Source organism: Dreissena polymorpha, chromosome 3 (assembly GCF_020536995.1).
Source record: "Dreissena polymorpha isolate Duluth1 chromosome 3, UMN_Dpol_1.0, whole genome shotgun sequence".
Taxonomy (NCBI): domain Eukaryota; kingdom Metazoa; phylum Mollusca; class Bivalvia; order Myida; family Dreissenidae; genus Dreissena; species Dreissena polymorpha.
The window spans coordinates 101,581,790-101,605,988 of NC_068357.1; the positions used below are offsets into that span (position 1 = coordinate 101,581,790).

The window sequence follows — 24,199 nt, forward strand, 5'->3', positions numbered from 1 at the left end:
TATCCTACTTACTTTACTTAAAATAATGAACAGTGCTATTATATGTTTAATTCGCTTCCATTCAGCATAATAACAGCCGGTCATATTTTTACTAAACTTCTTAGAGTTGTAGTAGCATTCCTTAGATCAAAAGGACTGAAAATAGTTATGTTTTTGGATGATGCTATTGGTGGAAATGTAGAATATGATAGAGCATTATGTACTAGTGAATTTACAAGAAATAACCTGGTAGAGTTTGGATTTTTATTGGCCGAAGATAAATGTAATTGGATTCCTTCTCAGAGAGTAGAATGGTTAGGGCATGTGCTTGATATGCAAGCAAATCGGTTGTTCATTACTGAAAACAGAGTGACTAGACTAGAGAAAAGTATTATTTTGATGATCTATCAAATTCATCAAACGAGCGAAAAAATATTGCCTGTAATATTCGTAGCTAGCATTGTAGGGCAGATCATTTCCCTTCAGAGTATTATCGGAAACAAAGTTAGGTTGCTAACAAGACATTTATACAATTGCATAAATGCCACGGCTAGTTGGAGAGCTCCCGTTATTGTGACAGAGCAAGCTATTTCCGAACTTACGTTCTGGAAAGAAATTGCTAGGAAAATAAATAGCAGTGGAAAATATTTCAAACACAATCAAGTGTGTTTGTTTAATATATTTGCTGATGCAAGTACCACAGGTTATGGAGGTTTTATAGAAAGTTGCTTTTATGTTGATAGGCAAAATGATAGTCAAGTTTACGATTTTCATGGAAATCAAAGAGCAAATTTAAACATCAATTTGTTTAATGCACTTGACGAACCGAGTAAAGGTACGGACGTACGGTCTCTGAGAAAAGGTATGTTATCGCTCCCGGAAGTGAGCAGTAAGAGTGAGCTATGGTCCCCGGAAGTAGACATAGATCTCAAGGTATGATTGGTCCCCGGAAGTGGAGATGGGTTGCAGATTATATGTTAACTCGGCGGAAGGTGACGAGTGTAATCCTTTTTGTTTATTTTTTACCACTATCAGTTTGATCAACATATGTTGTGGCTCTTTTCGAAAGGCTCAGTCAATACTAGGCAGCCCTATAGTTATCATGTATGTATCTTTACAAACGTTACATTTCAATGCATTGTGTGGTGCAAATTTAATTTGCATTATTTGCAAATTAATTATTTTAAAATAGCTCAAAGATTATAGAATTTTAGTCATTTTTTGATTTTGTAATTACTATCAGTGTTATCAACATATGTCGCAGCTTTTTTTGAAAGGCTCAGTCAATACTATCTCTATATTAATCTTGTAGGTATCTTTACAAACGTTACATTTCAATGCATTGTGTGTTGCAATTTTTATTTGTATTATTTGCAAATTCATGATTTTGAATGAAAACAAAGACAATACAATTTGAGGGATTTATTTTTATTTTTCCCCACTATCAGTTTGATCAACATATGTCGTGGCTCTTTTCGAATGGCTCAGTCAATACTAGCCCTATAGTTATCATGTTTGTATCTTTACAAACGTTACATTTCAATGCATTGTTTGGTGCAAAATTAAATTTGCATTATTTGCAAAATCATAATTTTGTATTAGCTCAAAGATTATACAAATTTAGTCATTTTTTTATTTTGTAATCACTATCAATTTAATCAAATATGTCGCAGCATTTTAAGAAAGGCTCAGTCAATACTAGCCCTATAATAATCATGATGGTATCTTTACAAACGTTGCATTTCAATCTATTGTGTGGTGCAAATTTCATTCGCATTATTTGCAAAATCATAACTTTGTATAAGCTCAAAAACAATACAATTTTATTCATTTTTTTATTGTATAACCACTATTAATTTGATCAACATATGTCGCAGCATTTTTGGAAAGGCTCGGTCAATACTAGCCCTTTATTAATCATGTTGGTTTAAATTCATATTGTTTTATATTTTCAGTGCGCTGAAAAGAAGCAAAAGAGGGTCTCTTGCTCTTTAGACGGAAAGTTTGACCCCGCAAAGGAAAATGTCATGACGCAAGCGAAACTTGGGCGTACAAACCCAGGTCATTTCCACATTAAGAACTTTTAATTGTTGAATAACATTGTGAATTGATTATATTTTCAAAAGGGAGTTTCCACAGAATCCCTTTTAAAATGGTCATTTTAAAGGAAATTTCTTTAAAAAACCCCCACATTTTTCTCACTTTTTATAAGACAGTACAAAAAATGTTACGCTGGCAGTACAACCCATCTTACATTCAGACAGGAAAATTGAACTGAAACTAAATGTTATGCTGGCGGTACAACCTCCCAAAGGTTCATAATAAAAACTTACGCTGGCAGTACAAACTCCCTAGGTTCATAATCACATAGACAGATAATTGTTTGAAAATGTTACGCCGGCGGTACCAACTTCCAGCAAGTAATTCTTTGAAAATGTTACGCTGGCGGTACAAACTCTCAGAGGATCATAATCACAACAGATTAATTCTTGAAAATGTTACGCCAGCGGTACAAACCAGCAATGCATAGTGAAAATCACACTGAAAAAAAAAGAAGGTAAACCACTTTTAAATGTTTAAGTTCTTAATTTAATTTTATACAAGTAATATAAATACAGAACACACAAAATGATGTGTAACCCTTAAATTTAACTGAAAATGTTACGCTGGCGGTACAACCTCCCAAAGGTTCATAATCACAACAGATAATTCTAAATGTTTTTGGCGGTACAAACTCTCAGAGGATCACAATGACAGATAATTGTTTAAAAATGTTACGTCGGCGGTACAAACTTCCAGAAATGCATAATCACACAGAAAAAAGGAAGGTAAACCACTTTAAAATGTTTAAGTTCTTAGGTTCATAATCACAACAGATAATTTTTGAAAATGTTACGCTGGCGGTACAAACTCCCAGAGGATCATAATCACAACAGATAATTCTTGAAAATGTTACGCCGGCGGTACAAACTCCCTAAGGTACCAAATTCCAGCAATGCATAATCACATAGTAAAAATCACACTGAAAAAATAAGAAGGTAAATCACTTTAAAATATAAGTTCTTAATTTAATAGTAAATTGTAATACAAGTAATATAAATACAGAACACACAAAAATTTAGATGAAAATGTTACGCTGGCGGTACATACTCCCAAAGGTTCATAATCACAACAGATAATTCTTTGAAAATGTTGCGCTGGCGGTACAAACTCTCAGAGGATCATAAACACAATGACAGATAATTGTTTAAAAATGTTACGCCGGCGGTACAAACTTCCAGAAATGTATAATCACACAGAAAAAATCACACTGAAAAAAAGAAGGTAAACCACTTTTAAATGTATAAGTTCTTAAATTATTAGCAAATTATAAAACAAGTCATAACAAGGGTTGTTTGTAAAACATGCATGCCCCCCATATGGGCTCTCCGTTGTAGTGACAGCCATTGTGTGAATATGTTTTATGTCACTGTGACCTTGACCGTTGACCTAGTGACCTGAAAATCAATAGGGGTCATTTGCCAGTCATGATCAATGTACCTATGAAGTATCATGATCCTAGCCATAAGCGTTCTTGATTTATCATCCGGACACGATTTTACTATTTCGGGTCACCATGAAATTGACCTTTGACCTAGTGACCTGAGAATCAGTAGGGGTCATCTGCGAGTCATGATCAATCATCCTATCGAGTTTCATGATCCTAGGAGTAAGCATTCTTCAGTTATCATCCGGAAAACATTTTACTATTTCGGGTCACCGTGAACTTGATCTTTGACCTAGTGACCTCAAAATCGAACGGGGTCATCTGCGAGTCATGATCAATGCACCTATGATGTTTCATGATCCTAGGCATAAGCGTTCTTGAGTTATCATCCGGAAACCATTTTACTATTTCGGGTCACCATGACCTTGACCTTTGACCTAGTGACCTCAAAATCAATAGGGGTCATCTGCGAGTCATGATCAATCTACCTATGAAGTTTCATGATCCTAGGCATAAGCGTTCTTGAGTTATTATCCGGAAATAAAAAAATGTTGAATTTGTAAATACCGTAATTACTCTATGTTTTCGGACACTTAAAAATAATAAAAATAATTCGTGTCCGAAAACTAAGATATGAAAAATATTCACAAAATACAGGTGTCCGAAAACTTAGAGTCAAAAATTGAAGTGTCCGAAAATAGCGTCAATTGTATCAACGACTACCGGTAATAGCACGCGCTTGTAAAATACCATGCCGTATAGTATAAATTACAGTTATATATGTTTGCACGGCATTTTAAATAATTTTAAATGCTTAATTTATTTGACAGAAAGTTACTACAAGGTTGTACTTTGACCAACGAGTTCAAAGATGAGCATGTGATGAACCGATACTCGCTAGTATGAACATGTAATTAATGCAATAAAAAAAGCAAACTGTGAATTCTTTGTTTGTTCATTTCCGATAGTTGTTGTCTAACACCTTCCATTGTTCGTAAAACTTGCAATAGGGTGCATCACACTTTGAAGCGTTTAGTATTTGTCACATTTATTTTACTGAGAAGGGGTAGTACCATTGCGGTAGATAATCGAACTGTTAATAGGCACTATCCCTGGTAATTGTCATAACGCTTATGCTATCGGGCGAAACCATTGTTTAGTACCGGGTCACAAAGTTATTTACCCAATAACGCAAATGTAATGGTCCGTTGCCCTCAGGCATGCACCTACCATGTTTTATGATGTTAATCTGGTTGTAAAACCCCATGATCGAAGTGTCATTAGATAACGAAAACAGGACCGAAATTTGGTAAAATAACGCTGTAAAATATACTGTCCGAAAACTTAGAAACATTAATTATGGACGAAAACTCGTGTGTCCGAAAATTTAGAGTCACGAAAAATAATTATTTTTGCTAAAAAAGGGGTGTCCGAAAACTTAGAGTGTCCGAAAACATAGAGTAATTACGGTATACTGCTTTTGCGGACTTTAAATAGTGCTGACATACATGGGTGTTCACAGCTATGCCAAGGATTCTGTCTGATTCAACACGGAAATTGGATTCCTTTCTTTTCCTGAAACGTACCTTGACCATCCCAGCACTAAGATAATGTTACTATATTCATGTCTACTATATAAAGCAGTGGCGACAACAAACTTCACAAACCTTCCGAAGGCAAAAGAAATTTCAGTATGAATTAGTATTAAATATTTAATTGATTAAATTAAACTGTTGCATTTTTTCCTAAAAGAACACATTCCAGCAGTAAATATCTCTGCTTAAATCAAAAGTGACTGTTAGATCTTTGATCATATTAATCAAAAATGTGTTCCCAAAACTTAATATAAATATGAAATTTTCAAACTTGTTTAAACAAGATAATTTGGTATTTAATTTTAGTAAGCTTTTTGTATTGCTGTAGGCTTCGAATAAATCTTCTGCATCACCATGTCAGGAGGAATCTCAATCTTTTGTTGTTGAAATAATAAATAGAAAATTGTTAGTATTATTATCAAATTTATGTTGTTCTATTTCACATTGCAAATGGTTACTTTTGCAAAATCTTTTACAAACATGTGATTTTTTTTACATGCTATTGAGTTTTTAAAATATTTTCTTTAACTGAATGCTCATGCTGATTTTTGTTCAATACTTGAACACGAAATCACGAAAAGACTTTCAGTACTACTATGGATATCATGTTCAAAAGGAGTCCAACAGAATAATATAATGGCATGCGAACCTTCATTGTCTCGGATGATAAAGAAAAATTATACATTTTACATTGTAAGCATTTGACAGGCGTTGACAATGTTGATATTTTTCACACAGCAGAGTTACAGTTTTAATTAATTAAAAGACCGGACTTTGCTGCATGCACATATGCATGCACATACGGGCGAATTATAAACAATGGCAATTGAAACCCTGTGAAACAAATGGTATTGTTACTCGCCAACGCATCTGGTAATTGTGTTCCGTGTAGCATACTGCGTGTTTATATTACTAATTATTTATGTACAAGACATACAAGGCAAAATTGAACGAATATGTATTTGTTTATTAAACAACGAAAGTCGAATAATGCGAAACAACTATCACCATAAATGAGCGAAATCGCTCGCAATCGAATGAATCTGCTTTCCTTCAACTACATGAAGGTCAGTCTGGCTGCACAGGTTCTGAGCGACTCTGTTGGTGAATATTAAAATGGTATGCGAAACTTTGCTGCGTCGGAGGTTAAAAGAACAGTTATACATTTTGAGTTGTTTGCACTTAACAGAACAGAACAGAACAGAACAGAACAGAACAGAACAGAACAGAACACAACTTTATTTACATCTCAGGCATACAAGTATGCAGTAAGAGGAACAATATATGTGAAGTAATACAATATTTCAATGCACATGTGCTTCGCGGTTAACGGCGTACCGTCAAAATACAGGTACATGAGACAAAAAACAAATAGACAGAAAATTACAACAACAAAAAACAAACAGAAAAACAATGGTTAGTTGGATAATGCAAGGAACAAAATAGCGTTGTATTTTCTTACTCGTATAAATTATGGGATGTATTACAAACATCTATAAAATTTACAATACAATTCACAATACAATTCACAATACAATTTACACGTCAATTTTATATATATTTTGACACACACACAACTAGGACAAAGGGCGAATTATTTGATATTTCTTAAAACGGTGTTAGCGAATTTACTAAATCTATGTAGGTAATCAACATTTTCTGTGTTCATTATATATTTGAGTTTATTAACAGTAGGAACAGGTCTTGAGAACATATTTATATCGATTCTAGCGGTAGTAAAGTGGGTGCAGTTTAAAATGTAATGTTCTTCATTGCCGATATAGCCTTCATTACATAAAGTGCACATTCTATTTATTTCGGGTGTGCCGTTCCATCTGCCAGTTTCGATTGGGAAATGATGATTAGCGGTGCGAAGCTTCAATATGGGTAGATACTTAGATTTGGGAAGAAGCTTAAGGTAATTCTCAAATTCAAAATTGTTTTTAAATGAATTATAAAATTTACCTTTGTTTGATTGGTTCAAGTCTGCATGCCACTGCTGAATGTATTGATCAATGAGTACACGTTTAACTTGTAATGATAGTGATTTCATACTGGGCGTGTTTTGTTCATGCCACACGATCGATTTGCCTGTCGTATCCAATATTTGTTTAATTTTATATTTCCATTTAAAGTTACGCGAGTTGTTGTTGATAAGGTTAATATACATGTTTTTAGAATATTTATTGTCATTTCCTAAAAGAGTTCTACTCCAAAAGCCTATCATTTTGCTGTAAATAGTGACAGATAGCGGATATCTACCAAGTTCACCGTATAGCATATATGACGGAGTACTTTTACGTGACATAGTAATTTTTCTTAGGAATTCTCTATGTACTCGTTCTATAATGTCTAAATTTTCGTAACCCCATATTTCACAGCCATATGTCAGTATTGGTACAACAGTATGATCAAAAAGTTTTAATGTTGAATCTAGTGGCAGATCTGAATTATTTGCTAGGATATAAAGTAAATGCATTGCTGTTTTAGCTTGTTCGATATTTTGTTGGCGTGCGCTTAGAAATGAACCGTTAGCCGAAAATATGACACCAAGGTATTTGTATTGCTTAACAATTTCGATTTCATTTCTGCCAATGTAAAATTTATAGGGCGCGATGTTTCTCGCCCCAAATATGATTATTTTTATTATTGTTTTATTAGTGTTTGCATTGAGTTTCCATTGCGTGCAGTATTGATCAAATGCATTTAAACTCCTTTGAAAATCTTTTTCATCGTCTGACAGAATTATAGTGTCGTCGGCGTATAACAAAACAAGTAGCTTCAGCCAGAGATAAGCACTAGATGGATCAGGTATTTCAACACCTTTACCTTCGCGTATAATAATATGGCTCTCAAGGTCATTTAAAAATATAGAAAAAAGGATCGGTGAAAGATTTTCACCTTGCCGAACGCCGTTTTTGCATGGGAAGAACGGAGACGAGTTATGGTCTAGGGAGACGCAAGATTTGATGATTTGGTACATGTTATAAATAACATTAAATATTTTTCCTGTAACGGAGCTTGATAGCAGCTTTAACGAGAGTCCATTTCTCCACACTTTGTCGAAAGCCTGAGAGAAATCTATAAAGGCACAGAACAACATCTTTTTATTTTTGCGCAGGGTTTCAAATAAAGATTGAAGAACAAATATGTGGTCCAAACAAGAGTGATTTTTATCTAAAACCTGCCTGATTTTCGTTTAAAATTTCATTCGATTCCAAAAATTTGTTAAGTCTCTCATTTAAAATTGACGTGAAGAGTTTTCCAAAACAACTTAATAATGTTATTAGGGTCGCTGCGGTCACCTTTATTTTTGTAGATAGCATAAATTGTGCCTTCAAGCCAGCTATTAGGCATATGACCAGTATCAAGTATCATGTTGAACAACTTTACATAAATAGCAAGAAACATGTGTTTAGTATTTTTTATATATTCATTTAGTATGTTATCACTAGGCCCAGCTGCTTTTGAATTTTTAAGGCGTTGAATATTCGCTTCAATTTCAGTCTCGGTGATAGGCCTGTTTAATTCCAGCGTGTCGTACGGTACCGGTTCACTTGTATCTAAGTTAAACTCATTGTTTTCGGTGCTATCATTGCAATTTATGTTTTTAAAATGATTATAGAGCGAATCCAAACTCGGTGATTTCTTAGATTTTATAGCGCCAATTCTATGTATATATTTCCAATATTCTTTGGGGCTCTTCGACTGCATTGTACGTAATGTTTGTGCATTTTTAAATTTATATTGGTTATTAAAAAATTCATAGTTCTCTTGTAATTCGTACTAGCATTTTGTTACAAAGTCTTATTTGATAACGATCGCTCACATTTATATATGTTTTTGGCTTCATAATAGCAAGTTTGTGCTTGTTTACATTTAATACCAAACCATGGCCTTTTAAATGCATGATTGTATGAACATTGTTTGGGGAAAGTTTCGGCAGCGGCATTTTGGAACATTACGGTAATAGTTTTAGTTATTTCATCAATCGATGATGGTGCACAAGGGCAAACATCGCACAGATATTTAATGTGGTAAATATTCTCTTCGTTAATATTATTAATAAAACTGCTCGCTAATTTTTGTTTCCATTTTGCGCTTGTGTTATCTTTATGCAATTTCTGCTTGTGTGGCGGTGTTACTTTAATATTGCTCGATACGGTAAATTTAATTATAGCATGACCATCGGAAAACAGAGAATCCGTCTCGATTATCCCGAACTCGGTTAAAAACACAAAACATTCAGCAGTGGCAATGGCATAGTCGATAACTGAGCTATTCCGGTAAGTAAATTGACCAGTGTCTTTATCCGTGCCCATACGACCGTTTAGGAGAAACAGATTGTTATTACGACAAATATCGACCAGTGCTAATCCGTTACTATTGGTTTTTTTATCCACCGATTTTCTGGACAGGGGTACATTACATTTGGTTAAGATGTGGGACTTGTTAAGTGTACTTAGGGTGTCGGGATCGATACCCTGTATATCTGCACAGAAATCATCAATACATGTAAAATCGGGGAGGGTGGCTGTTCTGGCATTCATGTCTCCTAAAAGAATTGTATGTTTGAATTCGCTACACGTGTGCGGTCATTTCCGGCCGTGGTTGGATCGCGCTCGTCCCATGGCCTGGTGAACTGACTAAGCGCCTGTGCAGGTGATTGATTAGTTGCCTTAATGCGGGTCCGATCCTGTGGAGATGGTGCGTTAGCCCGTCGGCCTATTGGGACACGCGATCGACTGTGTGATCGTCCTCTGCGTTGGCGGCGAGGGCTCGGGCTGCTCCGTCGAACTGGCTCAATGGGAGGTCTTGGGGACATCACCGTAGCTGGAAATCGCGAGTGGTCACTGCTTATTGGACCACCGGAATAGTTTTGCTCTGTGACGCTGACGAGGAAAAGTCGGCACGTTTGTTCATTGTCGTGATTCGGAGCACCCCCTGTGCAGCCCATTTGTGTCGCGTCACTCATATTTGCACGTGGAACTCGTGGTACTGATCCGGTTGTATTGTTGAAATTTTGTGTGGGTGGATTTTGGCGTATAGTTGTAGTATTTAGACGGCTTCCTTCCATAACAGTGTTCCAATTTGGGAAATAATCACGGATAACTCTGTTCCCAATCATGAGTTTGGCTGGAAAGACGATTCGGACTTTACTTTCTGGGTTCTGGCTTTTTAGTGTTTTATATTTGGGCCACAGGGATTTGCGCGCATTTGATATTTCTTGTGGATAATCACGGTTGACACTAAAATGAGTGTTTTTCAGTTGTGTTGCATTGGAAAGAATCTGTTCAGTGTCAGTATAATAACGAAATCGGACTATTATGCGTCGCTGTTGGTTCCGTTTGAAAATTCCGAGTCTATGGGCCCTATCAATAACAATGTGATCGCGGAGCCGCATAGTGTCACGTAGAAATGTCTTGATTGTATCGCAACATGTCTTGATTATGTTGCTATTTCAAACAAAACATGGTAACATTTTAATTGTATTAAAAGACCGGTCTTTTGTACTTGCACATACGTGCGATAAACAACGGCAATTTAACCCTGGCGAAACAACCGGCAATTAATATTCATCAAAGGGTCCGATAATTGGGTCCCCGTTCGACATACTGAGTAATAATTAGACTAATTAATGATTGATTTTGAGATCAAAAACGCAACAATTGAACGAATAGGTACTTGTTTATTTAACATAATATAATTTGAATCCGAAAAAACGTAACCCGCTCAATAAGCGAAATCCCTCGCAATCGATATCGTGTAGCCGCATTATCGCTACACAGGGACCAATCAATCGAGATTATCAAATCTCGCGCACCGGTTTATTTCGCGTGCTGTATCGGGGTATCGCGAGGTTGAACCTCGCGCATATCTTTGTTTGTATAGGTCCCTGGATTAAATAAACAAACAAAAAACAACAGGCAAACAAACTTATTTTGATTTTAATTATAGATATTAAAGCGACAAGCTTACCATAACAGCAATATTTAACATTTTAGTGGAATGCAGAATAAGCAATTTAATAACATGTTTGAAGAATGCCTTCATAACAAGAGTCCATGATTCATAAACCACGTACCCCATACATGGCTATAATAGATTCTAAACCTTTTTGAGTTTATTATTTCATGCAAAGGAAGTGACCAGGGCTTTTTCAGCTGTTTTTATAGCTGTTATTCGGTCATATTCCCAATAGCAAAACATATCTTTTTTCCCAAAGCCAGTAAAAACATTTCAAAGTGATAGTTTTAATTTTAAAAGTTGAGAAAAAATGAGATTTTTAGTGTACAAAAAGGACTAAGAGGTTGAAAAAAAACAATAAAATGATTGGTTTTTATTCTTATCATTTTATTTTATAACAATATACTAAGAGTCACTAATTTTTGCTAATATTATTTTCCCAATATGGGGCGAATTTACCCTTAAATTACCAATTTCTGTTTTGGTGTCAATCGTTTGCATATCTTCTGGTGTTTGAGATTCTCGATTACCGGAATAAACCCCCTTCGGAAGAAACCCCCTTCCGTAAAAACGGCATAGCGGAACGAACCCCCTTTCATATTTTGCATACACGGAACAAACCCTTTTTCCATAGCGGAAGAAACCCCCTTCCCTAAAAACGTCATAGCGGAACAAACCCCCTTCAAGTTTTTAGACAGGCGGAATAAACCCCCTTCCGAAGTGGTATCCAAAATCCATTATCAAAGTGTTATGCGCATCTAGCAGCATATGCTATGTTTGAAACTTTATGAGTGTGTATCGCAACCGTTGTTTACTTTTTTGGTATTTTCACTTCATACCGGTATATACTAATACTTGTAAATGCAGCATCAACATATCAAAACAATATCCAGGAAAGAGAAAATAATGCATTGGAATATAAACCGTACTTTCGTTCTGACAATTGACGAAATGACTCGATGTACGACGTGAATCTTAATTTACTTTAAGTGCAGATTCATTAATACGACACACAGACACAATTTTGTTATACGGATAATTTCGGGACATTACGGGACAGTATATTGACATGTTAATTATTTTCTTTTCAGCTTCAACTCAATTCAACACTGAAAAAAGCGCATAAAATCACTTTGAATGAATGTGCGAAAATCGGATGAAAGAAGTGTACCGGCCTTTTGTTCTTAAGTTGTTAATGATACACATTAAATATTCAAGCTGTGAATCTCAATTCGACAGTGAAAAACGCGCATAATATCACTTTAAAAGAAGGTGTGAAAACTGATTAAAGGAGTGTACCGGTCGTTTGTTCACAAGTTGTTAATTCGTCTGTTCAATTAAATTTATTTCCAAACTGCTTTGTGCTGATTAAAGAAGTGTACCGGCAGTTTGTTAACAACTTGACAATGTTTAGATGGTCGTGTGAATTTTACTTGCATTCGTTAAACTGAGATTATAAGAGTTTTATATGTGTTAAATTGTACTATATAGATAAAAAATATGTTACAATAACCCAAAATAGGCAAGCATTTTTTTTAAACTAAGACGAATTTAATAAAATGCAGCAACGACAAATAAGCGCCCCGCGCCGATCGTGACGACGATATAACGTACATATTTTCCTACAATAACCGAAGCATTCGTCTTTTTATTAGGATCGGAGTTACTGTTCCTGTGTCGTAAGAATAGCTAGCGTATTTACAAAATATTTTACAAAAACGTGCATATTCTTTCTTTATGGAAGGGGGTTTGTTCCGCTATGGAAGGGGGTTAATTCCGCTATGGAAGGGGGTTAATTCCGCATATGCAAAACTAGCGAGGGGGTTTATTCCGCGTATGTAAAATATGAAAGGGGGTTTGTTCCGCTATGCCGTTTTTCGGGAAGGGGGTTTCTTCCGAAGGGGGTTTCTTCCGTACACCGAGATTCTCAAGAGGAGGACACAAGCAGCATCAGTGAATATCCTGCTGACATGATTGATGAAAATGTGTCCAGCAAGACAACTAGTTCTCATGAAAATGTGCGCAGCAAGATTACTAGTTCTCGTGAAAATATGACCAGCAAGGCTACTAGTTCTCGTGAAATTGTGGCCAGCAAGACTATTAGTTCTCCTGAAAACGTATCCAGCAAGACTGATATTCTCGTGAAAATGTGGCCAGCAGGACTGTTACATGTAGTTATAGTTCTCTTGAAAATGTGGCCAGCAAGACTGTTACATGTAGTTCTCCTGAAAATGTGTATTCAATGTTTGAGTTTTTTTAGTGATTAGACTTTTTGTCTGTTGACAAGGCTAAATGTAGAGGTTTCACTTCATGAAAACTTCAAGAAGTAAATTTTCATGAAGTTTCAACAATAATTATAAGTCTCATTTTGTCTTTACATGTTACTCATGAAGTCTTCATGAAGTACCATCATGAATGGTTCACGAAGACAATGCGAATAGTTCATGAAGCATTTTTAAACATTTCGCAGGGGTCTGCAATCAACCGCTAGGGTAAATCCGTATACATTCGGACAAAGGGAGAAATTCGGACGATACTTTTCCCAAGCACACTCAATCTAGCCCCAGGCCTTCAGTGCCTTCAGCGCTTTGATTTAGTTTGTTAGAACAATCTTCTGCTGATATAAAACTGAAATAAAAAGCGTGGGTGACTGGTGTGACTGGCGTTTTATTTTGTATTGGGCTTAAAATAATACGATTATTTTGAACGTGCGGGTTCAACTCACAAATATGCCATAAAGGATTAAATTGAGCAAACACGTGAAAAAATTGTTGCGAATAACGTAATTCTCTTAGTGACGTTGCTTTTTGATCTTTCGATGTCGGCTCTTCCTATCATTGCGAAGCAGAATTCGGAAAGCGTTGGATTGTTCACCAACTAACAGGGAACGCAATCTGGGTTTAGAACGTCGTGAGACAGGTTAGTTTTACCCTACTGTTGAAACAGAGTCGTCGCAATGGTAATCCTGCTCAGTACGAGAGGAACCGCATGTTCAGACATTTGGTTTACGTGCCTGTGACGGTCATACCAATAGGACAATGGTGCGACGCAACCATCTGGGGGATTATAGCTAAGCGCCTCTAATACAGAATCCCGCCCAGAACATGGGCGAGACAATACCTTGTGCACCGCAGCCTCCGGGAGGCAAAGATACGCCCGCACACTGGTACGGGTCGGTTTAGCAACAGCAAGGGACCGCTCTGCGGGCCGTTCGACTACGAGCGCCTCGGACCGTAAGCAAGATCTTTCCGATGCGAAAGCAGCGGTATGAAATCATCCGCAGACCACCTAGCTCTTGGTCAGGGTGTCGTACGTAGGCAGAGCAGCTACCACACTGCGATCCTTTGAGACTTAGCCCTTCGACTAGGAGATTTGTCCGCATTTAGACGAGCATTTCTCCCGTATGTCGGAGCCGTGCTGCAGAGCCTCGGTGCGGTGATAATTTCTCAATTTTACCTTTAAATACCTTCAAGCAAATAGATTTCAACATGCACATCTTGGTCACAATTACAATTCAAAATAAAACACGAAGAAAAACAATAAACGCTAAGTTCCAACACACATTAATCACATCTGCAAATGCACTTAATGGTGTTTACGAGCTTTATCAAGTTCCCGTATGCTACATGTACACGTGGTTGCATGTCGCGTCTTAAGAAGTTGAACGTGTTACACAAACACAGAAATAAACATTTAATGTTTCTTTTAATAAATTGCTAACTTAAATTAAACAAAATGTTGTTTTTTCTTATCAAATCGGTCCGAGAGAAAAAAATATGCGAACAAAAATCAATAATATTCGCATATATGTATATATTTACAATTGCGGTCAAGATGCAACCCAACCCACACACGGTCCATACGTTGCGGATAAATGAGTTTGATTCAGCAGGTGTTCTATGCAGTAAATGATCTCAAACAACACTTCATGGAAGTTGATATCCTAACCTGTTGTCATTTTGTATAGCTTCATCATACTTTATTTCTTGATAGTATTCCACTATTTGACATACATCCCGTTTTTAAACGGCCATCAGAAAAAGCGTATACATGTTGCGCAAACGGTGTTACAGTATAAACGAATGTGCATGAAACTATACTGCCGTGTGCGTCCTTATATAATACGCCCCTCCGTCTCTATAATGTGTGTGCTCACCTCGTTGTTTTTTGGTTTCAATACCGTAAACAACGAAACATCACGACTGTTTCGTTTCGTTATAGTTGTAAAATAGGTGTAGGCGTGTATTTATTTAGTGTAACGAAAATTTCCCATATGGCACTCTGTCCCAGAAGAATTGTTAGTTCGATTTGCGAGGATAGTGCGAGATATAGGAGACGTCAAGTTTCAGATACCTAGCACACTTCACCTCGATTATAAGTCTCGAGTAGTATATGAGTAAGTAGTTAGACATGAACCGGGCATCGAACCTGCGACCACTTCTGTCTAGCTAGCACCAGTGTGTTACCACGGTCAGGTATCGAAGCTGCGACCCATTAGTTCTGGCATCAGTGTGTTACCACCAGACTGTCGGCCTTGAGACATGGTTCTTGTGAGTTTGATACTGAGGCATGGAGCGTTCCGGTACATGTTAAGCATTGGGCAAATCCATTAGGTGTATATCATGTCTCCTCAAACCATCGGTATTTGATATAATCAAATTGCATCACCTATCTTTAACATAAGACTTGTACAAGAAAACATTAAACAGGGGAACTTAAGAATATACTATTCTTGCCCGTTGAAATCGCTCCCCACGGCCATCGTAACTCGAGTGTATGTCATAGTCGACGCGTGAGACCGACTAAGAAAGTAGTGGACACCATTAATGTAGTGTTTCAAGAAATATCACTGGTTTCGATCATAGCTTTATCATATTTTTACCACAATACACCCGGTGATGGTGGTCGATTCAAATATGATTTTTATATACATTGTATTTTTTCATTTTTATATTTCATCTTTCAAACGTATTTCAATGTATGGTGAAATTATGATCACATAGGGTAAGATAATTCATGTTAAAACTTTAGGAGGCCCTCACATTTAGGCATATTCAGCTTTTTCGATTAATGTAACTTTCAATGAATTTATCCATTTATGTGTCATTCGAAATCAATGATGGAATTCGAGGATACACGCGATACACGCAACATAAACGAAATACAGACGACATTATTGCACAGAGCAATCTTTTAGTTTTTTATTAAATACATCAGACGGTTTATGTAAAAACAACTATGCGCAATACATGTTAAATATAAAGCGTACGTATTAACAAGAGCATAAACCACGTAAATAGAGCCCAACTTTGCCAAAATGCATACATATAAAACATATATATCACAGTATATAATTATATCGACATACACATGTATTTTAAATGGCACGATGACGGTTGTTTCCTTATCGTTTATTCTGGTTATCATATAAAAATTGCATTATGTCATTAAACATATGAAGCACCAACGTCGTCTCTGTTGAAATATCGTGATAAGGACTTTAAAATACAGTGCATGCGTCGGTAACCCACACAGCAAATGTCTAAGGAACACTTTTATGCGAAACGTATTGAAGCTATTGATATTTCCCTGATACCATGTCAATTTACATTCAGTGCTTTTGTAAGCTAGCGTACAATCTGACATACATATTTCGTGTGTGTACTAATCTTAAAATGGCAACATACATGATTATTTGGTACCTGTTAATATCCGAGATTTACTGAGCTGAACTTTTGTTGTCACCACAATATCGAGAGACCGAGTAAATTATGATATGCATACACAAAACACCAACATCGCATTATTATAAGCATACACAAGCATCAAAATCGAACTATGATAATCATACGCCATACACAAATAGCGTATCTTTTAGATACATAAACTGATTACTAAGTACTTTTTTATCCTCCGCCACCACAACCACCACAACCACCACAACCGCCACCGCCCCCACAGCCACCTCCTCCCCCATCACCTCCACCGCCACCGCTATCACCGCCTCCACCACCACTGTCACCTCCTCCACCACCACCGGAATCACCACCACCGTAGTCTCCACCGGAATCGCCGCCGTAATCACCACCACCGTAACCCCCACCAACAACGTCAAAGTTGATGTCGCCTGCAGAAACGGGATCATAATCTTGGAAATTATCGCCTCCGAAATCAGCAACGGAGGCACTGTCAAAGTTGTCGCCGGCGTCATTGTCATTATCCACGCCATCAGTTTGAACGTCAACGTCGACGTTAAAGTCGTAGTCTGCGTACCCCCATCCGAAACACGGGTGGTAACCCCAGCCCCAGCCCCAACCCCACAACCACGGTTGACCGTACCCATATCCTAGAGCCGAACCGACCAGTAACCCTAAAAACATAACAAAGATAGTGGTATAAGCAAAAGAGAAATTTGAAACAATAACACAAAGAAGCATTTATCCTACAGCTCAATGATAATATAGAAGGAAACTCTTGGTGTCATGTAAACGTGTGGTTCTTATGCACACCAGCCTTTCCACGACTATTTCATGTACATAGCGGACTACTTTTTGGTCTTTCACTTTTTATTAAAGGTTAATTCAGAGGGGGGTAATCACGCGACGTCCGTGCCGAAACAGTTGTTTTATCGCCGGTTATACACTGTATTACTTTTGTTAAATTTTTAAATGCCGCTAACTTTCAAGCCATATCAGTAAGAAAGTGATAAGCGTTTAATTTGTATAAATATTCTCTTTATATCTCAATCAGACTCGCTTCTTAAAAAGGAGCTATAATTTTGTAATCCCGCTAAGAAATTTCGTTTCCATATAGAGCAAATTTAAATACGAAATAAAAGCTAATCACTTCCTGATGATATGGCTGAAAAGTGAAAATTAAAACTAATACAAGCAATAAAGGGCAAAACACAGCGGAAAATGCCTGTCTCTGCATGAACATCGCCATCTCGTTTGTCACATGATGTCTGAATCCAGTTAAGAATTGTTGCCGATTTAACTCGATAAAATTAAAATATATCAAAATTCTCATTCATTTGTTTTGTTATTCCATATATACATTGTACATGAATTACATGCATAAATTTTTAATCAATGTATCGTTTAAGAATATTAGCCGTAAGTAATACATTTTATACGTCATTGCTATTGATTTTTAAACTGAATGCAATACAAATCGCATCATTCATTTAGTTCAATGACGCGAGTGTCTAGGCACTTTGAAACGCAGTTGGATTAAATTTGATGTATTTGTGTGTTTACGAGATTTTCTTATAATATAGTGTGAAAATAAGTGTTGGAATATGTAGCTCGAATGAAACCTTTGAGACTGCATTGTAGATTTCTTCGATCATGTACATGTAGAATATACTCAAATAACGTTATGTTTTAAATTGAGTGTTTTTTATCACTGACTTAAAAGTGGTGAATTTTACAATAGTGGTGCGCTGTTCATTTTCTTTTCGTCGGAAATATGCGTAGAATGTTAAGGGAATTTACCCCGTTTACATCAACTGTTTCAAATTGGAATAGGAGAATAACTATTTAAAATTTATCGTGTATACCGCGTAAAGATGTTAAACTTATGGAAGCAAACATAACTAAAAGAAAATAAACTTGGTGATTTTTATCCGTGCACAGCTTGGTGAGTCGACCATAAACCAGTAGATGTTTTACGTTTAAATACTAATTTATTAGTAAAAAGGGAATCACAAGTAAAGAGGCTTACAGACTAAAATAAACATACAGACTGGAATAAATGCTGCACCATGCTTGACGTAGTGGTACACATATGTTGTAAGTTTAAAAAAGCAGCTATCAATGTTTTTGGTCTTTGCTAAAAATTAAGTTTCAACAAAACCTTTGATGTTTTACTTGAGTGTTTAACATTTGGAACGGTGGTTAAATTTAAATCGATGACTATAGCGATAATTTGTCTTGTTATAATGCATATCATAAAATTGTTACTAGGCAGTGTTCGAGAATGTTATTTTGATCTGTTTCGGCTATCGCGTCAAACAATTAATATACAATTTATATACATCACCTTTGCTGAAGTCATCACCCCTAGAGCGCTTACGCAGGGAAAGCTCGGTAGGATACTTTGGCTTGTACGGCGCTTTGAGGTAAGAACTCAACTGTTCGGGAGATGGGCATAGAACGTGAGTACGCAAAATTATTAGGGAATATATGCTGTGTAAAATGTGTACCGCTTAAAAAATTGCTTTTTGATTTTTTTTTAATTGATGTTTTAACAACCGGCATAGTTTTCTCTTAATTATTTTGTATTTTATTTCGATTTAAAAGTAAAAGCAATTTTTGTCTGCCATCGTTTCAATCAAGGTCACTTTGCATTCAACGTTTTTAGTTTGGAAAATGAAATTGTATAGTAGGTAGTGCGCGATACAAAATTAAATACAGTCATATTTTTCTGTAAAACGGTCGCTGACATGAACTTGATTTATTACTATGCCGTTTACTTACCACTTCAGATATTGAAGTCATCCAAGATCTGTAAAGTAAACAGTAGTGTTTGTAACTAAAAACAAGAAGGTTTAAATTCAGAATTATATAGATATTATGTTGGAAAAAACCGGTGGTTTGGATGCGACATATGTGCACGATTTATTTATTATATTACTACGACTTTGTAAGTCATAAAGTCGTGGTATCGATACAGCTTAAATGTAGGAACGACATATTTACTAGTGGGAACGAAATAAATTGTCAGGTATAAAACTATATAAATTTAATACCATATAACATGTATATAACAACATGGTGTTTATTAACAAACAATTTACAGTTTAATAGGTATGTATTAAAGGGATCTTTTCACGGATTGGTAAATTGACAAAATTGAAAAAAGTTGTTTCAGATTCGCAAATTTTCGTTTTAGTTATGATATTTGTGAGGTAACAGTATTACTGAACATTTACCATAGTCCAATATAGGCATTATATGTATCTTTTGACGATTTGAAAACCTAAAAATTATAAAGCGTTGCAACGCGAAACGATTGAATAATTTGGAGAGTTCTGTTGTTGTCGTTTAAATTTACGAAACTACGAAGATTGCTTATATAAGGTATAAAATACTTATACTGTGTAATCTCGGCGGAATAGCCGAGAGGGAAAATGCGTTTTTACTTCAGACTAACTGGAGGACTCCGGGGGTCACTGGTTCGAGGCCTGGTACCGGCTACATTTTTCCCTTTTTTAAATTTTATTCTTGATTTTCTACTGGAGCTTTTAAGATCCAATGTTTACATTTATCAATATAAAGCATTTAATGACAAACTTCAAAATATGCCAAAATCTGTGAAAAGGCCACTTTAAGATGCCATAGCATTCAACATGATAGATGCAGGTTGGCAAAAATAGTTTTAAGTAAAGACAACATTATTTTTAAAAAGGAATATTGACGGCTTCGAAGGCATTGCATACGAAAACTATATATTATTAAACGTATGTATTAAATCGTTTCTTATCAGATTCGTCTCGTTTTATGAACTTCAAATAAAATATTTATCTTTAAGTTGTTCGCGTAGCGTAGCGAACAGTTAAAGTTGTTGCTGAAAATGTCAAGTCGGTTCGCTGCTAACTACGGAAAGCCTACTACCCGCCAAACATGCCGTATCCGCGCGAGAGAGACTTGTATAATGTATGCAAAAGGTTTGAGTTCTCCAACTATATTCATTCACAAATCGAAACATTATGTGAATATCGTGTTAAATGGAATAGTTGCGAACGGAGCTTATATAGAAAAGAATCAATAAACATTGATGATTGTATTATACGTGTTGCGGAGGAGATTTTTTATGAATTATTTAAATAGTCCACTTTCTGCTGCGTCTTAATGGCATAGTACAGGTCATTCATAATCTGAGGCTATTAATATATTCGGGAAAACAACGCAATAGTATAAGGTTTCTTTTGTTTATATTCTCAATTTAAAAAACGTTGAACAATAACTTCAGGGATACGATAGTCAACAACAAAATGCTTCATAATCGCTTAAACCGAATATAACAAACAATTAAATATAACACGAATGATCTGTTTCGTAACCTCGTTCATGCTTCTACAGCGAGGATTTATGGGAAACGTTCTTTTGTTCTCAACAGATAGCGGCGATCTTTTGTATTTACGTGTGCTAACAAGGCAAAAGTAGAAGGTAAAGCTTGTTTATATTCACAATTCTCAATTTATAAAACGTTGGACATTTGTTCATCAATTACTACAGGTATACTATAGACAACCTCAAAAATGCTTTATAATCGCTAAAACCGAAAACAACTAAATATAACATGAAATATCTTTTAAAAATGTAGTAGGCGTAAACGCTGACTTTGAAATAAAGTTTGCAATTTACTTTTCTAAATAAATAAATAAAATGAAAGCACAAGTTTAACTGTTGTGTTCTTTTTCACTTGAAAGTTGCATATTCACCGCATGAAATGTGTGTTATCATTGACAAACCAAACATTAATGTAAGTAGATAAAAATATACTACGGGAGTGTACATAATATGTATCCTCACATGCCTTATTATGAGTATATTTCTTCACTTGCGAAATATATCGTTTGTTAATATTTGATTTAAACGCAGTTTTCTTTCGACACATTTAAATCACACTTTCATAGCCGCGTCATGCGAAAATGGGTCTTATGCGTTTCGGCCAGTGTTTTTTAAACCCAACATGTGGATTTGCGCAGTTAGGTCAGAGGCAATGCTGCTCGCTATAAAATAACTCAATAATGTAATGGTCTCATTATGTATCTCCTGACCAGACGGAGAGATACGCAGGCTTATTGGGCTATATATATGATGGGCGCATATGGTATAAGACCCACTTTCGCATGACGAGGGTCATTACAAATCTCATTGCGAATTGTAAATGGCACATTTTAGCACAATGTTTTGTGATACAAAATTGATTTAAATAGCAAACTTTTAAATAAGGGCAGCCTATCCAGGCGTTCTGGAACGCTTTCCAGACGTGCTGACCGAGTACGGCAAACATTTGTGGTTGGATGATTAAATGAGTTTCCTTTTATCGTGAAACTATACTATTTCGGTAATGTTATATTTTCCCCGGACGATTTAGTGGACCAGTACTGATCCTGAAATTCTGCGAGATGCATTTTAACGCGTAATTGTAACTGGGCCACAATTTGTGTCATTTGAACATACAGAGAGTAGTCCGGAATTCCTTACACTGAACAGTGCTACATCCGTTGCGCTGATGTAGCCAACGTTCAGAGGTTTTATCTCAAATGAAATATTCGGATATATTCATGCGTGTTTGCTGGCGTTATGTAAAAGTCATTTAACGCGAAAAGCTGGGTAACACAGCTACGCCGAAAAAGCGCATTAGTGCTCTATACCCATGTTTAGGTCAGAGTTGTTGACTACGTGTGAACTGCTAGGGTAACAACTAATGCTCGCAGATTTATTTATTTTTTTATTTCGTCAATTATCTTATTGTATATTTTGAAAATGTATATGGTGTCAAAACTCAAAAGTTTTGTACTGGGAATTTCCATCATGAAATTATATTTTATGTGAGATAGGTATTTGATATTCCAACAATATTCATTTAATATGATGGTGATTGCAATTTGTCTTTGAATCCAGTTCTCATTAACATTTCATCATACTTTCTTTGCTTTCAGAACGTCAAAAAGGGACATTATTTTGTTATTTTGTCTAAGTTATCTCTATTATGTTAATAGGATGATAAAAAATGCACACACATCTCGACCCATGCGTTAAGACACACTCTTTATAAATTTGAATGGCATGTGTTCATTCCAAAGGTGCGATTAATTTTGAAAAATGCGTTGCGTCTTAAATAATGCAATAGCGGACATCTCCAGTGCCTTCAGCGCTTTGATTTAATACTGCTATGTTACCTACCCCATTGTGTTCCCGTTTGGACACAAGAAGAAGCAGACAGGCGCCTTCCCCGGCTGGACCCACTGCGTGAACGCTATCATGTAGCTGTAGCTCAACTTCTTAGGGATCTTTCGGGGACAGTTAGGGATCCGCTTGCACGCGGGACCCACTAACAGCATGTTCCAGACGTCCTGGTATTGAGAAATTTAACAAATTTAACTTACGAATTATTGAACAACTATAATTATATTCATCTGATAGTGTTTTTTTCACGGCTCATTTGCACCACGCTCGTTTTTGTCTTTTTTATCATTCAACCACGAGTACATTTTACAGGTGCATGAATTCAACCACGAGTATATTTTCCTACATCAGTTCAACCAAGAGTACATTCTCGAATATGAATTTAACAACGAGCATGTTTTTGTTCATGAATTAATCAAGAGTGCATAGTCGTAAATGAATTCAATCAAGGGTACATTGTCGTACATGAATTAAATTACGGGAATATTGTCATCGTCGTTTTTATAGCAAATAAATCGAATGACTAAAATATATTTCTTTACAAAAAACATTCGATAGTGCGTACATTTAAAAATGTTCCTTCAAATTTTCTTCAACTTTTGCTTTTACAGAGACTTTTTGAGCGTTTTTTTTGTGGGGAGATTAAGAATGGAGTTTTTCGTCTATAAATTCATGGAAGTATTCGTTTTATGTACAGTAAACAATCTTCAGCGGTCTGCGTGCAGAAAGCAGCAATTCAATTAGTCGTGTTTTAAAATTTACATGTGTTCTTTTCCCATCGTGACCGTGTTTTCTTAATGGCTTTTTTAACTCCATGTGTATCGATGTTCCTCTATGTATATGTTCTTTGAACAAATGCTCTATCAATCGGGAAAATGGACAAACCGATAACAAACTGATAAAAAAAATAATTAAATGCATTCATAAGTTTTCGAAATGACTTTTTGTTCCACTATTTGTTTAAAGATTAAAAACACACCCTCTAAAAATCAGGAGCGGAATGACACTTATGACGCAGACTCATACTGAAAATAAAGCTTCAATTACGAGAAATCATCAGTTGAAACTGGTAGTTAGTAGTCTGTTCAAACGCAAAACTATTTAATGATTTGGAACGATAATGTCATTTTATTGTCGGTACATTTTGTGACAAACTTATATTAAGTATTAAATGACTGACAGTGTTAGGAATTCCTGATGGAAATGTGGTTTTGGCTCGAGTCTTTCAATCCAAAAGACACTGGTTTCAG

At 36.0% G+C, this 24,199-nt stretch overlaps 1 protein-coding gene across 3 annotated transcripts in view; it reads right to left on the minus strand.

Annotated features, from left to right (window-relative positions):
• LOC127870794 (uncharacterized) overlaps positions 1-24,199 on the minus strand; it is an 87,176-nt gene that overhangs the window by 52,471 nt on the left and 10,506 nt on the right. For 2 of the 3 annotated variants that reach the window (XM_052413282.1, XM_052413283.1), the window contains exons 3-4: positions 22,947-23,116; positions 19,509-19,536 (exon numbers count right to left, since the gene is read on the minus strand). The exons of the other annotated variant lie outside the window; for it this stretch is intronic. In XM_052413282.1, the coding sequence (XP_052269242.1) occupies positions 19,509-19,536; positions 22,947-23,116 (198 nt within the window). The remainder of the gene's footprint in view (positions 1-19,508; positions 19,537-22,946; positions 23,117-24,199) is intronic. 3 annotated transcript variants of the gene reach the window in all.